The sequence below is a fragment of the Necator americanus genome, chromosome III (genome assembly GCF_031761385.1).
Source record: "Necator americanus strain Aroian chromosome III, whole genome shotgun sequence".
In the NCBI taxonomy this organism is placed as follows: domain Eukaryota; kingdom Metazoa; phylum Nematoda; class Chromadorea; order Rhabditida; family Ancylostomatidae; genus Necator; species Necator americanus.
In genome coordinates, this window is record NC_087373.1 from 38,453,093 (window position 1) to 38,470,681 (window position 17,589).

Here is a 17,589-nt window from a genome sequence, read left to right on the forward strand (position 1 = left end):
TTTTTCCTAATTCCCGTAAAAAACGGCCCGGAAGATGAGGCGCGTGCACAAGGCCGAATCGAACTCGTTGTAGAAAATAGCGCTGCGGAACGCTCGGAGCCGTATCTTCCGGGCCGTTTTTTTACGCCAATTAGGGAGAAATGGACGGTATCATCCCCCTCTCCTTAATCTCCGATCCCGTATACGAATACTCCACCTGAAATCCGTACCACCTCAGATTCGTGGTGTGATGCCTTTAAAACGGATTTTACCGGTACAAGAGGAAGGCGAACGCTTCACGCTTGCACTAATTTCGCGTCCTACGTCGCATGTTAGCGCGCTATGGCTGCGCACTGCGGAACGGAACGCAATAAGTAGGTGATAGAAAACTTGAAAGCTTTATAATCAGCAGGCAAAACAATCATCGGACATTAGCACATAATGAGGACAGGGGTCCTGTGAAGAAAGCAGAAGAACCAACGAGAACTAATGTCCGAATACAAACGAAAGTCGAAAATCAATAATAACAACAACTAATATATACAATCAACACAAACAATGATATAGCTCGACTACGAGATCTATGATCCTCAGATTTTCGCGTTCGCGAGAAGTCAGCAATTATACGTACACCTAATTGTGTCGTCAGGCACAAACCAAGGATCACTTCGGGAAATGTGAAAATCAGGCGAAAATACTTCACAATTCGTTTACAAGGCAGGACGTTTAAGCTTAAGCTTCGAGTAGATGAAAGAAGCGATTGTCAATAAACTGGAAACGCAGACGGTGGCTGAAACGGCTGAACCTACCGCCATCACGTCCTTCGTCATGCACATAGTGGAAGGTTTGCTCGGAGCGGCTGACGCTAAAAAGGTTTCCGTTAATTGTTGACTACCAAAAGCCTACTCTTAACACAATTCGTACCTTGTGCAGCGTAGTTTGTGTAGACGGTCGACTCGTCGTCATTCACAAAAACTCTTCCGGTGACTTCAATCACGTTGTCATCAGCGTCGGAAACGACTCGTCGACGTTGTCGAGGATTTGTGCCGCATTTCTGAATTTATTTCTTTTTTATCATTGTTATTCACATTTGTTATCCGTTTAACCAAATGTATCCACTCTATTTGGGAGAAAATGAAAAAGAAATTCTGTGAAAGTAATAAATAATAATAGATAGTAAAGGGATTTTGTGAATTACCAAAATTTTAATTTTTTCTACACGAGCGCCGCAGACGTTATCGCCGGTTAGGAAAACCGTTTTCGCTCTCCGAGTTTTCGCTCCCAGAACTATGCGTTAAAACGAAAATGCATGGTTTTTTTCATATTTTAGAAGTTTGTTTCAACTTTAAAAGTATATTTTTATTTATTCTATTCCTTAGTTTTTTCGAGAAAAAAAAACTAGTTTTTACAAGCAGAGTTGAATACACAAACAATAAAATTCTATAAATTCTTGATAAAATAATAATAACAACAAAATTATAAGAACTAGAATAATTTTTTTTTCATTTCACTAGCATATAATTGTACCCTCTACCAGTTTGAATATTTGTGTTGCAGTAATTTGCAGAGTGTAGAATACAGTGGGCATTCTTATTCCTTCGAAGTACCCTCAAGAACACTTTTTTAAACTTCTTAACAATATAACAATAATGATTAACTATTATATTTTTACCCCTTACTTAAAGGCATCACCCCACGAATCTGGGGTGGTACGGGTTTCAGCCGGGTTATGCCTACACGGGGTCGTAGATTGTGGGGAAGAAGGTGATTCCGTTCATTTGTTCCTGAATCAATGTGAACGGGCCATCACGGAACGCTGTTTCTTACAATGTCCTCCTCCAACGTCCACCCTTGCGCCGTCCCGCTTGCGATTCGTCAAGAACCCATTCGGACGAATCGCAGGCGGGGCGGGGCGCAATGGCTGCGCATTGCCATGGAAGCGGTCGTAAGAAACAGCGTTCCGAGGTCGTTCGTTTACACTGACTGGTGAAGAGAAGCGATTACTGTTCCTTTCTCTTTAAGAGTTGCTCCTGACGCATCCTAGGATCTAACAAGAAGTTTTTCTTTGCCTCGTTTAACCTACAGGATTTTGAGGCTGACTGATGGGTGTTGCTGACCACTACGACAAACCTACCTGCATGGAACAAGGTGACATTCCCCAGAATTGGATATGGTACATCGATGATTGAGAAGTATTTTGTTCTTGACCCCAAAGTGTGCAAAAACGGTCATCATCATACTAATACCATCTAATCTTTTTTTCCGAGTTGCCTTGAGATGCTCATCCAGGTTCCCTGACGACGTTTTTGATGTGGGATATGGATCACAGGCGATTTAGGTAAGACGTCATGTCTCATCGAATATGAAGTTATGCCGAATGGGATACTGCCCATGTTCGACTGTCTTCGAATCTCGGCATGTTGAAACGTAGTTTTTAATTGATTTGAGGCGATGACGCCGAAACGTTAGCTGTTGGCTAACAAAGACGATCAATACCTATCTTGGCCTCAGCTCAGCTCAAGAAAATCAATTAAAAACTATGTCGAATGGATTAATTTCGAGTAAGCTTTCTTCTCAAGATTCTACACGGCGGTTCAGCTACATTCAAGAAAGACACTTTTTGGAGAAAATACGCAGAAACATCAGTCTACCGATTAAGTCAAGTAGGTACTAGGAAGGCCAGTGTAGCGCGGTCGGTAAGAGGTTCCGCTTTCTGCACGATCGATCGGATGTTCGAATCCGCTCTTGTGCTCACCAAGCCCTTCATCTTTCCGATGTCGATAAATTGGTACCAGACCTGTCTGGGAGGATAAAAACACTGACTTGACACATCGGCCGAGTCCCGCAAGTCATTGTATAGGCCAGTTACACGTTCGTAAACCTCAAACGATTCTGAATTGAAGTGAACGTGGGGGCGGGTCCCAAGCGGATTGATTAACGCCACTTTATCCTTTAAGTGCCAGGAATGACAAAAAATATGAGAAGCACAACTGGCCTGCTGTGGCCTTGTGTTTGTGCTTGTGGCCTCACTTATAACTAAGCGAATTGGATTCAAAAGTACCAAAAAGGGTTAAATGTGGCATGCATTAGAAAAACAGAAAAACTCTGGTAATATAGGCAACAATCAATTTATATAAGGAGGAATTCCGAAAATCCATGCTATTATCTCGTTATCTGTTTACTTCCCACGAAAAAGAATGCGCCAAATTCCTTTGGAGAAAAAAAGAACTAAGTGCGGGATTTTTTTTTTCCATTTTGTTATGACTCGGACATAATATGGTTTGTTTTTCTTGTGTATTACTGGTGTATGTGAATAAATTAATAAATTAATAACGAGAACTGCATGTCAAACATTGCTTGTTAATCAAATTTTTGTTTAAAATACGGAGATTTCAAAAAAAAAAAAAAAAAAAAAAAGAAAGAAAATCACTCACATAGCTGTTATTGCAGAGATCTTGCTCCGATTTCCCAGTAAGTACCAAATGATCGAACCTAAAAAGAAATTTAAACATTTCAAATTAATTAATTAATTCTTATAAAACAATTGAAGTTCTTCCACAAACCTCCTTATACACAGCTGAACAGCACATCGGAACCAAACCTCAGTAAGATCAGGAAATTTGAACGCTGTAGCATCGGCAAAAGCACGTTGATGATTATCCGCATATCTATAACCATAGAATTTTTATCGATTGATCCCACGAATTGTATCATCAGGGGCTCACCGAATGTCAGAAATCAAGGTGTTGTCCGTGCTACAACCGTCCCTAATAATTCCCATACCTCTTCTGTCACGAGTTTCAGCTGTACAGTCAAGAACTCGTACCCCATAAAGGTCTGAAATGATAAGTCATTTTATTGGATGAGGAAATTTCAAAAAAAAAATTGAAAATAGGAATCAAATAAATTAATTAATTAAAATTAAAAGTAAAAAATAAAGATTAACTTAATATAATTATACATTACATTATTAGAAAGTATCATCAGAGTTTTCGAAAAGACAACTCCTTAATTTACTTTATTCTTTTTCTCCTCTTGTTTCACAATTTTTTTTTTTCCAAAGAATAAGGGTGAATCCATTTTTTGCTTCACATTTCTTACTTAGTTAAAACCGTCTTCTTTCGCCTTATTTGAAATTTCAAAAAGAAAAAAAAAGATGCCAAGCCAAAAATCACTAGATTTATTCGTCATAATTCCGCAGAAATTTTAAAAAATTTGAAACTTTATTTCTATTTAACATTTATTTATTATTGTTTTCTTCTTTTTTTTGTAGCGGATAAGTACCGTAACCTAACTAAGAAGTATAGGTGTAGCCTTAATGCAATAGCATTTGGTTGTCCCATAAGTTTCTTTCCACGGTCGTCAACATTTTAAATTAACAAGAAGTTGAATCGTAAGGCAAAAGAATCAATGGACGAGGAGTATTGATTATTCTGCAGACTTTATTGTCGATTGGAATATTTTTGTTGTTTGGTTAAAAAAAAGAACAAAAATATCAGAAGAGCGGGAAGAAAATTATGGGACAACCTAGTATATTTATGTGACAAATCTCTTCGCAAAAAGAGAGAAAACTGGAAAAACCATTCGTGAAATAGTGAAATTATTAGGATACACTCAGCAGCTATTCGCACAGGCACAGGTACTCGCGCTCAGTCTTTCCTACATAGAAACTGGCTACTGCCTTCATTTTTTTTCCACAGCGCAACTTTTACTTTACTCCATGCTTCGAGGAAAAAGTAGCACCGATCGTGCTTAAAACTTATCTTCCGTAACTAAGAAGAACTATTTTCAAAGTTGAAATTTCTCGAGAAAATTATGTGGGCCATTCTAAAATTTCTCAGCAGGAGCCGATGAAACCCAAGGGGGTTGGATGCGTAGAAGTATGTAGGGAAGGCAGAGCAAAGCCACACGGGAAACCCTGTCGAAAAACAAAAGACCAGGATTTTCACACAAAATTAACAGTAAAATTCCATTTGAAAGAAAAAGAGATAAAGAATAAGGTGTTTCGATGAAAATGAGTTGGACGCAAGTTCTCAATTGGTAAAAATTTTCGAGTAAAAATAATTGTCCAAAAATAAATTTTAAAAAAATATGATAAAACAAATTTAAGAAAATAAATAAACAGGTAATAAATACATTTGAGTGGATTTTTGAACCTCTAACTCGTTCTCACTTAAGATTTTCTTATTTATTTCCAAATTTTTTCTCTTTGGAGAACCATAAGTGTACGAGCCAGTTAAGTTCCTACATTAAACTATCTACAAAAAAAAAACACTTCTCAGGATTCTTAGGACGTTTAGTGTCTTGGTCTTAGTACTTTACCGACACATTATGACTAATCCATTAATGAGCGTGCCAGTGGTGGTAACACCACATTTTTCACGCGTCATCAGACGACGTCGGCACAGAAGCAAAGTGCGCCAACTAATGACCCAGTCATGCGGAACAAAATAACGATTCTCTTACAAGAAGATGGGGAAAGTCAAATTTTCAGCTTTCATCAGTTACTGTGTTACGTTGTTGCAAAAATAATCCGCGTTTTCAAACGTTCACTTCGAAACGCTATAATTCGCCTCAAAATCAACTTTACCAATCGAAATAAGAACCATTACAGTCCACGCATCTTTGCTAACGAGGCACAAGTTTCCCTATTCCCACTGTATAAAAGTCCGAGCTTTTGGAGTCCACGAACTTCGGGAAGTCGTTTTCGCCATAAACTTGGTTTTGGAAGATGCTACCTCTTAGGCAGCTGCCCACACATTTGAAAAAGTGATAGTCGGTTGGTGAAAGGCCTGGCGAATGTGATGGGTGAGGCAGAGTTTCGTAACCTAACTCGTTCAGCAACTCAGTAGCGTCACATTTGAAATGTGTGCTCGGGCATTGTCGTGTGAGAGGATTGGGGCCTTTCTTTTCACTAACGATGGGCGAAGAGTCTTGGAAGTTGGAGTTTTCTGCGCATTTCTTCCAGTCCTTTGCAGCACTTCTCTACGGTGATCTCGCCAGGTTTCATGTAGCTTCAGTGGACTACACTTGTAGCGTGCAAAAACACAGTCACCATGGCCTTCTCCGGGTGCATTTTCGGCTTCGGAAAGTGCTTGGGAGCTTCACCTTTGCTAATCTATTGAGCAAGACGCTTCCTGTTGTTGTAAAGGATTCATTTCTTGTCGCACGTAACAATACGCTCGTTCTTGTTGCATAACGGAAGCGTTAAACTGATCTCAGAATGACGGTTTCCTTAGGATTCGCTCAGTTCATGCGGCACCCACTAGTTCAACTTCTTCACCTTTCCAATTTTCTTCCAAATGGCGGGCGACTGTTAAATGGTCATTTCCTAGTTCTTGGGCAACATCTCATGTTGTTTTAAGTGAATCATTTTCGATGATTGTATTCAGCAAGTAGTCGTCAACTTCAGAAGGGCGGTCGTAACCTTCATTATCTTCGAGGTTCATATCGCAAACAACGAAACCTTCAGAACTAACGCCGTACAGTAGATTCGGCGGTGCTTTCCTCGCCCCAAACAGCGTTGGTAGAAGCTTGGAAAAAATAAACTTAAAAAAATGATAACACAAATGAAAAAATAAACAGACAAAATATTTAACAAAAATAAATAAACAAACAGTGAATTTCAAAATTTCAAGCTGTCTCTGCTACAGACCTGCCCAGGTTGGACTCGCAGAAGACGATTTTGTGGAAATTTTGCCTGGTCATGTTATCCTCCAAGTCTTGGTACTGACCATATACTGATTCTCGTTCAAAATCACTTCAGCACTAATAACCTCAACGAAGTGACCTACGGAAAGCAAACCGGGTTCTAATATTAAAGATGAGTGGAAACGGAAAAAAAATTGTCCTGAAGACAAGGCAGCGAAAAAATATTAATTACTTTCCCACAAACCTAATAGAATTCGCCAATGTGAATTCTACAGTAAATGATGAACGCAAAATTGAATGCACTACATCCATCACAATAATTGGAAGTTCGTAATGGAAAAAGTTATAAGAGTACGGTCATGTCTCGTGAATTTTTATGCTCACAAGCTATTTAACATTAGTTTTTTTTTTTCTGGTTACTTCATTTTTTAAAGATTTTTTTTGAAGTTTTCACTAAATTCCCAGTTGTAACGTAATTTGTGGACAAGCGCAGAACTTTGGTAAATAGTTAGGAGAATTGAGACCTCTAATGCCCTCGAGACTTCTGATTCTTGAACTTGATTTTTAAAAAAAATGGCAAATCTATGAAAACATGTTAATTATCATAATTATAATGATGATGAATTATACTTAATTATAATGATTTAATTATAGTTATTAGTGTCATAATGATTAATGTTACCTTCGGGAATATTTTAAAGACTCATTTCAAAAATTCCCATTTAAAAAAAATGGATAAATCATGATAAATCCTTTGGAAACTAAGCTAGACAAATACGTTTTTGGAGGGACTTTCAAATATCACACAAGTGAGTCGGCTTGTTTACGTTGAACGGCATTTTCTCGTCTAAAGAGATAAAAATGCTGGGAATTTTCCCAACAAATAAAAAGATGTGGACGGATACAGGGGAGAAAAATCCATCTCACCCAATTCCTCTACTCTTCAAACACTTTAAAACTTTATAGTGTTTCGCGTGGCATCTCAAGGATAGAAGTCATATACGTACCAGAGTACTTGGGGTGCCAAAACCATTGTCTTGACGTAGTCGTCGAACAACGGCGTTTCGGACATTCAAGGTCGAGTTCGGAGGATCGGGTACGATTGTTACCGCGCTACGTGAAATTACTCGTGACCAACGACGACGACTGGAGCGATTCACTCAACAGTGAGTGGACAACAAGAAGGGCAGTATGCAATGCATTTACATACTGCATGGTTATTATTCGCTCCAGGATCTTCCAAATTTCAGGATGGATAGATAATTTCAAGCGTTAGGTTAGGAATGTACGCTCCGTATGCAGATAGTACCAAGAATCCCAGCAAAACTAACAAAAGCACAACAATCAAATGAGGAAAAGCCTCACGAACAACTCAACCCCTACCTAATGTCTAGGGCTTGTTTGGTTCCTAAAAACGTTTAACAACCTGAATATCTTATGGATCCATTTCGCAACAACAAAAAAAAACAGGAAGAAATTCAGGAACATGGTCCGTTGTGCAATAAACCTTCGATAACACACAATATTATCCCTTTTTCGGGGAACTCTGGAAGTTTTGGGGTGCAATTCGGTTCTTCAAGGATAGAACACAATTACATTCACACTAAACTTACACCTATTTTCTTCCCTCTAACCCTCATTTAAAAAAAACAGTGTTGTTCTGTAGGTAACCTATGCGAGTAGCACAGGCTACCCTACAGAATACCTACAGATTTTCACCTTCCACCGGAATTTGTGTCACAGAAATCGATGAATTTCATCTGTGATACAAAATCCTGTGAAAGGCAGTCCTCTGGTCCCAAATTTGACTTCCTATGGGTCCCCGATATCGGTTGAAAATCGAAAAAAAAAACTGAGAATCACTCACGAGAGTTCGATTCCGTATGCCAAATCAACATCAGTGGTTCACCGACCCTCACCGAATCAGTTACTTCCTTCTCGGTTGGCACTCGTCCGTGAACAATTTCAAGTTCTACTGCGGGTACTGAAGAGGTTGCACCAACTACAGCTTTTGGAGTGATGTCACTGTAAGTACACGATGTTTGATGAACCACGATTGGACAATTTAAAAAAAAGAAGAGAACAAGAACAAACCTAATGAAGTCGAATCGTGTCGAAATTGTGATTTGTTGTTGTTGGAAAAGGCAATGAACGGCAAAGGCACGATCCCCGGCGGTTACAAACGAGGGATGGAAGGCGAACACAAACACAGCGAACAGTTCTAAGCCTCGTGATGGCTAAAGTCAACGCTGTGCAGTACTACACGACAGAATCAGTTGGATATCACCCAGAAAATCTCCTTACATTTCTCCGCATATCAATCCCACAAGAGGATATTCGATTCAGTGACAGTGTGAATTCCGGTGCGGTCGAGTTATCATCGGCCGAGTAGACGACAAAGCAGTCATGGGAGCGCCTCTGATTTTTTACAAAAACCTAAAACGTGAAGATATGCGGAGAAGATTCCGCTTCTCAGCGCATGCCACCATCCCATATGTACCTGTCCTTCGAAGATATCCTCACTTTCTCCTCTTATTCGAATAGCGTCTGGACCGCATATTACTTCCGGTGATCCTTAAAGGAACTTTTTAGAGTTCAGAACTATTTAAAATGCTAATGCATCATAAATTTGAGTTCAAGCAAGCACGTCAACCTTGAAAAAGTTGTCCTCGAACAATATATTGCTCCGAAATCCGAGCAACAGAAATTTTCAAGCAAAAAAAAATTGCTCCTCCACTGAAGTTTTTGTGGATGGAAGAGAAAAATGGAGAAATAAATGAAAGTATGAATGAACTAATGGAAGAAGATGAACAAGAAAAAAAGTTGCGATATTCCAAGACACTTTCTTCCAAAAACCTGAAATCTCTGAATTTCCTGCTTAGAACCAAAAGTTCGAAACGTCTAAGAATTTGTCGTTACGTTACTGCTCAAATTATATTATTTTATTATATGACCAACAGAAATTCCAAACTTGGAAAAATCTTTCGATTTTAGAGAAAGGAATTGAAAAATATCCAGGGGCTCGCTGCCAAGACAGCATGTAAATCCCTAATTAATAGAAAATAAAATCAATTTGAGGATGAATAATGGAATAACAGTGATTCGATTATTCAAAAAATTCATGAAAATCACAGATTTTTGTTGCAGCAACATGAAAACCACAGGTTTTTTTTGGTTGTTCCAGAAACAAGCAACTCTAGCAATGCTTTTTATTACTACTAAGCGGAAATTGCACAAAATTCCCAATGATCCAATTGATAAAGTGGTTAACTCACCAATAAGCTTGTTGTCCACCTTTTTCGCATCACAGACGAAGGAAATCTGCAACGAATTTGATTTTAGAAGAAGGAAAAGTCTAGAAAAACTATTCCATTTGTTTCGATCCACTTCTGTCTTTCTTTCTTTTCTCCCCTTTTTTCTTCTTAGTTTATTGGAGTTAGCTCTTTAGAATATGAGGCTGGTTCACATAGTTGTCGAGCGTTCTCTCTCGAAAAGTGATTTACAGCATGCGGCTACGGTATTTATTCGTCTTTCATGGTTTACCTCCTCATAAGAAGTTTGTTGTTCACAACAGGGAGTCAGGTCATTTATATCATAGCATCCCTCCTCCCTATAGAGTGACGGGATGAGCAGCGGGTTAAGTTCAAGGTCGTACTCGGATACCTCGGAGCCGACGAACACATGGCAGCAAAAAGTGACAAGAACGGATAAACAATTATAATTTGTGGTTTATGGTGGTAATTACGTTGCGGAGGAGGTCGTGCGGCAACGAGGATGAGCATACGCGAAAAAAAAACGCTACATTTCATTGTGAATTCAATGTAGTTCGGGGCTAAAGGATCGTCGTCGGCGGACGAGATGAACTAATAAGCAGCCGATGAATGAATTCAATTCCTCGGTCGGTTGTTTGAGGTCACGCGGCGGTGGCAGGCAACATCACGTCGGATCACCGACCGAATTTCTAGGACTAATTTCCGAACGCGGATTTCCGGGCGGTTGGTTTTCTTAGCCTTCAAGTTCTAAATTCCTAATAATAAAATCTTCTAAATTCTTAATAATAAAGTCCTAAATATTGGCATTAATCTTAATAATAATAAAAACTGAAAATAAATAAGTTCTAAGGAAAAACTGCAACCAAATGAAAATTCCCACATTATTCACGGTAAAAATCAAAGCTTAAAACATCGAACTGACAGAAATTATGAAAACAAAAGGAGGTAATCATGTGCTAAAAAATAAGGAAAATTCCCTCGGACAGAGATCTAAAAAGACGGAAATTCGCTTTACTAAGTTGAAACCTTAAAACTAACCTACTAACCTAAAACACATCAATCACAAAGTGACTTTGTTGCAGATACCAAACGGAACTAAGGGCGAGAAAAAAAGAAAGTGCATCAACTGAACGCGAATATAGGCCAGAAAATCAAATCGAAATAAAAAAAAAACGTGAGATTTCCGCAAAAATTCATGCGAAAATGACGCAGAATCCGCTTAAGTCGCTTTTAATCGTATAGAAATTGATTCAGTGAGGTCCCTCAAGTTGTGAAAACCCATCTCTTTCCCTCGTCCCCTTCCTAAACTATTTCTTCTTATATTTTTCTTTTTTTCAATCGCGTTCGACTCTAATGTGTAATTGTATCACATAAGACCGACGTCTATCTCCTGTAAACAAAACAAGACAAACGACATCATGATCATGATCGTTTTCTGGTTTTCTTAAAGAAATCTTCTCAATAACAATCGCGGCACGAAAAAAAAAAACACCAAGAAAACATAAAATCTCAAGGTTTCGACCGCAAAATCATTCTCTTCGGTCACAGTTATTGCAGCGCAGCTATAAGAATTTTATGATTATTACCGTAAGCACCGAGAAAATTCTGTAGCAGGTTAGTCAGCTGTGTCCTTAAACTTGATAGCTGGCTATTTGTTAGCACGCGCTGGAATCGCGTTCGTTCGTTGTCCTTCGTCGGCCTTTGCTGCTCAAAGACTTCCGATTAAAAACTTTTTTCGCATCGCACTTTTTCTCGTCGAACTTTTTCCATAAAAATCATTAATACATAGATCTACGGAGCTTTCCATGGCCTCCATCAATGTTGGAGAACTTTCCTCCGTTCTTCCGCATATTCCTGCTGCAGGAAAATGCGGGGGAAACGTGATCACATATACATGAAGATCATGGACGCTAATCATAAGCTCTTCTAGAATGAGATGTAGCGAATTCTACAGGGAATGATCCACTAATTTATGACGCTAAACAAAAAAGTTGCAGAAAAACCTGCTGGCGAAGTTATGACTGCAAAGGCGCATCTAGTTAGAAATGAAAAAAGATTTCCCGTGGAATTAATTTCCCTCATTCCAGAAACTCTTTACAGATACTTTCGGCAGTTAACCCGTTGCAACATTATTTTGTTCGTTTAGGGACCCACAACCGACTTGCTGTAGCTTTTCTTTCCAAGAAAAAAAACAGAATCTGAAACTTTCACGACCTGTCGGTAGCCATTTTTTTTTTGTTCAAACTCCAGCTGCATATTATCATTCTGATTATCCATTTCTCATTCCAAATTTTTGGTTTCTAGAAGAAGACTGGGCTGCACACGAAGAAAGGATGAAAAGAAAAAAGGGGAGAGAGAGCGGGAGGGAGAAACGTAGAAGAGGACCTGAGAAAAGGGAAAATGTGGAAAGTAGCTGTGCTGATCGATTTACTGGCGAGAAACATGAATGAAGTGAAAGGTATAAGACTTAGGAAAGGATGAACAAGAGGAAAAAACGCGGGTAGAATCAGATTTAGTGTGGATGACTGGATGATAAAAGCAAGAAAAAAAAGCAAAAGTTGGCACGCAGAAAGAAAAGAGAGAAGAAAAAGAGAGAAACGGAGGCGAAGAACAAAAAAGTGAACTAAGTAAACGAACAACTAAGTGAAGGATTTAAAACTAGATATTCTAATTGGACAGATAGATAGATAATTACGTGATAAAAAGTTTAATCTAAAAATTAATTCAATTAAATTCAAAATAACTTTAATTTTATTCAAAATTCTCCAAATATCCTATTATATATGATAAACGTCTATCAAAAAGATGGAATCTGTGCTAAATTTCCAACTAGGACTAGTGTCACTAAACGGAAAGCGTCAACATTGTCATTATTACCTACGTATGTATTGGAATATCTTTACAATGATATTTTAGATAGACCTGATAGACTGAAGGTGAAGATATTCTAGTACGTATGCAATGACAATGTTGACGCTTTCCGTTTAGTGACAGTTTGTTAGAAGTTGGAACGTTAGCATGATCTCCATGTATTCGATAAGCGTAGGCGATATATAACAGGATGCTAACGGAGTAATTAAGCAATTTCTGATCGTAATTACTAGAAGGCACGATTTTTCTCCCCACTTCAACCGTGAACTCATTTCGAACTATTCGCTGACTCACCCGACTAAGTGCTAAGCACCTGTATTATTCATCATGAAGAACATCCTGTTCTTTTTTTTTCCATAAATGGCTGGCTTAGTGCTGATCGCCGATCCTTAGTGAATAATATGCTTGGCATGCGCTCTTTAGAGTGGTTGTGCCAAGGTTATGACCTCAACGCAACCTCTTCTCCACCTCGCAATCGCAGATACAACAACCATCTTAACTAGCGCCACTCACAGAATCGGACAATTAATAAATGGATTTTTGAGCATTATGGATAACTTGAAAAGAAAAGAAGGCTAAATTATTGAAATTCCTGAAATTTCCAGGAGAAAGAAAGCGTCTTCTAAGCTACGTCCAACTTTTCTTAACTCACCTCACCTTTTACTTATTATATTTTCGCTTCTTGTTTACTTTATTATTTCTATTTACTTTTCTTATATCCATATTTATCTTATTGCCTACGTTTTTTCCGGAACATCTGAGGTCAGCCTTAACGGACCTATGGAGATCATAATGATAAAGTATTTCCCCTATCTCACTCGCCACTTATTTATTATCTTTCCCTTATTCGTCTATTTTATTATTTTTATCTACTTATTTTATCATGTCCCTATTTATGTTATTATCTACTTTTTTCCTAGAACATCTGGGATCAGCTTCAATGCGCTTACGAATATCATGATTCTATACTCCGACATACGAGGGAAAAAAGGAAGCGATATTCTCATCCGGTATGCCACCGTGAAGGAGGAAAAAAAGAGAAAAGAAAAAAAGAAAAGAGTGTTGAACCGTTTCCGCATCACGCATATCGTAGGCTCCTACGGGATTTTCCCAACTTTCATTTCAATTTTGCAAACGAATTGTTCACGGTTTTTACGGGGCCGAAAAATATGAAAATAAACGGAGCGAATGGTGGTCACACCGTGCCATCGGTCCCCTAAGGGGACTTGACCTAACACAACAAAATCGTCGTACGCAAACACCGAGTTCAACTTCCGCCTCGACAAAACTTTTTAGGTCAAAAGGCTTGCGTAGCGTCTACGATACACTTCGTTCGTTTGTCCGTTCGTTCGTAGCTAAACAATACGGTAGATTTTCATGAGCAAAGAAAAAAAAATTCCATAGACATTGCATGCTTTGTTACGTTTGCATTCGCAGAGATAGAAAAAAACAGTTGGTGGTGGTGGTTGGTGATAGTCATGAATGGAAAATTAGACACGTGATCGCGCAAGGAATCACAATAGGTGAGAATAAATCGAAGATTTTGAGACAAACACACACACACACATTAAGACACAATTTCACGGAAGATTTTTTTTTAATTCCATTTGAAACGGAAGTAACTATTAAATTCACTTAGTGATCAGCGGTATAAGTACGACGTTTTCCAGATATTCAAATATGGCAAATAATAGTAATAATAATTTTAATAATAATAATAATCCAAATATTCCATTGAATTTTTCTGCTAAAACCCAATTTAATAATTTTTATTGGTTAATTAATAATATAACAGTTAGTTCTATCTAACTACGGGATAAAAATCAATAAAACCGTAAAATAACTAGGAGAAATGCGGGGAAAGGGCAGCATGTTAAATTTTGATCCACTCGGGCCTCTAGATTTTCTAGCAAAAAGGAAAAAGAAAAAAACGGAAATTGTAGACGACATGATAAAGGTGGCAGTTAAAGGAATTTTTTGAAGGATCTGGACATATTCCAAGAAATCAGTTAGCTGATGAGGTCTTATTTATCAGAATAATTTTTCGAGAATGTTATTTTCCTCACCAGCTAACTGATTTCTTTGAATCAGTCCGGATCCTTCGAGCTAACTTCACATTCCTTCCACATCTTTGACTTTGTCATAGCAGTTATCTGTTAGTTCCATTAGATGAATCGATAAATTGTAGTAAAACTTCGAAATAACCCATTTTCTGGGTATTATGTTCTCGAAAAAAAAAGAAAAGATGATTTATGAGGAGAAGATAAGATGACCCTGTGCTAGGTAGGCGTTCGACGCTCATTTCGAATTATTATCATTATCGCAGATCTTTTACGATTTATTTCGATTTTGTTAAGATTAATGATTCGAGCGAATCTAGTACACAAATGACAATCTAGCAGGAAAATTCTGGAAGTTCAAAAATGCACTTTTATTTAAAATAAAATTTTCTTTCCAGAAAGGAGAATCTCGTACCTACCGATGGTGCTTACGGACTTTATTCTGCTCCATTCTTTATCCTTAGAGATTCCATTTTACGTTATTTTTTTTAGAACATATAATATTAAAATAATATATTTTAATATATTAAAATATAACATAATATAAATAGTCTATATTAGAATTTCTTCAAACAAAGAACACGGGCGTATTTATAATATTACAAAAGTAATAATAAATAATATAGCACAATATCATGTATAAATAATATAACAATAATATATTAAATATAATATATAGCAGTGTTGTTTAATAATCTATCAGTTACATTTATATTCATATATTATTATTATACTATTATATTACTATATTGTTTTCAAGAAGATTTCCCCCCGAAATCTGAGTAAAACTACGAAATTAAACACACTTCCTTTCTAGGAAGTAGTTTTAAGGAAGTCATGTTAAGCGCGAGTAAAATGATCTTTTCACCAATGTCCGTCGGGGTCGTAGACGCTTAAGTAAGCGAAAAGAAAACCAAACCACTAGTTTCCGTCCTGCTGAGGCGTTGACCCTAATTACCCCAAATCACCCCCTAATTAAAGCGAATAGAAAACATCACAAAGTACATACAGCATAGGCTCACCTTAGCCACAAAGAATCCAAGCGTCCAGATCATCAATCCAACGCCGCCAAACATTTTCTAAAAGGCGCCGCCGCTGTAGGAGGAGGAAATCGGCCACGCTCGTGCTCGTCGTCGTGTCGTGTCGTGGTGCTACTGCTGCTAAGGTGGGACCGTAAATAAATGGGCGGAGCATGACAGAAGGTCATCTCATACACTCGGTGTGAAACATACCGATTATTTGTTTGCATGACGACGACGATGACGAGGATGAGGATGAGGATGAGGAAGATGATGAATGTGTCTGTGTGTGAACTCTTTCTAAAGTGATGAGAAAAAAAAAACAAAATAAAGGATACGATGTGCACTTTCGATCAAACAATATTTCGATATGAAAACGTTACGTTCGAACGTCGTCGTTACCGTACCACCGAAAATAAAACAATATACTTGAATGATTTTTGTATCAATTGCTGCTATACAAACACTTAAAAGAGATACATATAACAGCGATAGAAATCAGCAAAACGAAAAAAAAAACGAGAGAGAGAGAGAGAGAGAGAGAAAAACAAAACACTTGGCACCGGCTTAACAGAGTAACAGGGCATTCTCACAATAAACAAAACGAGAGCAAAAACGCATAAGACAGTTAGAAGAGCGCTGAGAGCGGGGGAGAAAATGGTTATAGAAATTCTTACCTTCGTACTTGACCGTCGTTGTTGGAAAACAATACTGAGATTGTAGTAAACAATGCAGTGAAGATGTGATAATTTTTCCAAGGGACCAGGAATAAACACAGAAAACCAAGAAAATGGCAACTAGTTGGTTCTGAGAACTCCAATACAAAATTTTAGTCAAATTTTCCCAGTTTTTTTATCTTTTCTTTCCCTAGAAATTGATCCCTTCCGGATTTTTCGCACTAAATCACAAATGTTTCACTAACTACATTTTTCCAGACCCTTTAAATGTTCAAGAATGTGTTATCTGGAAATTTTTCATCATGAAATTCTCTCCATATTCTAACGGAACCTTTCGTGACTATGCAAGTTACGAAGCAACATCCGGAAAGCCGACGATTTGCAGGCGACCTCAATTTTTTTTTTTTCGCGAAACCAGCGGAAGCTTACAGTGATGGATTCGTCACGTTATAGTCGCTACCGCTTCTAAAACGCATAAAAACGTTGCTTCGCAATATTTCCAGGGAATTTTTGCAAATCTATTTCGGTGAGAAAAATTTCAACATTGTTATTGATTACATATTAGGTCTACTAAGAAATTTCAGTCTTCCTTCCGTATGCTAGAGAAAAATTTACATTTAATTATGAAAGGTTCCTGGACAAATTGCAAAAAAAACGTGGAAATCACTATTTAATTTTGTTAATTCTAAGGAAAATTCTCAGACGGAGATCGAATACGGTCCAGTTGAACGATGACGGGATAGAAATCATAAACCAAAGCGCAAATAAAGCTGTTTTTGTGTATTTGCGGACAATCACCTTAGAATAGGAAACAGATAGGAAACAGATAAGAAACGTTTCAAGCGCTTCACAAATGCAGAGGTAGAATAGGTTCCCAATTTTTCACAACATGTGAAATAATAAGGCCCAAACAATTGAAGAAAAAAGAAACGCAAATGCGCAGTTCAAATGTAGCACCATCGGGAAATTTTCAGATTTCTAGGAGCAGAATTTGCTGAAATTCCAATGAAAAGAATGACTTATACCATTTGTAGCATATCCTCAGAGGAAAATAGGCAAA

The 17,589-nt window shown here is 37.9% G+C and overlaps 1 protein-coding gene across 1 annotated transcript; it reads right to left on the bottom strand.

Moving 5' to 3' along the window:
- Positions 1 to 689: 689 nt before the first annotated feature.
- On the bottom strand, positions 690 to 15,909 carry RB195_012278 (uncharacterized protein; the record flags this gene model as incomplete). Its single annotated transcript, XM_064194062.1, has 11 exons — positions 690 to 844; positions 904 to 1,033; positions 3,414 to 3,471; positions 3,543 to 3,647; positions 3,705 to 3,816; positions 8,498 to 8,655; positions 8,725 to 8,867; positions 8,935 to 9,066; positions 9,131 to 9,204; positions 9,906 to 9,951; positions 15,856 to 15,909. 11 exons carry the CDS (start codon positions 15,907 to 15,909, stop codon positions 690 to 692), a joined length of 1,167 nt encoding a protein of 388 aa, XP_064051645.1.
- Between the last annotated feature and the right edge of the window lie 1,680 nt (positions 15,910 to 17,589).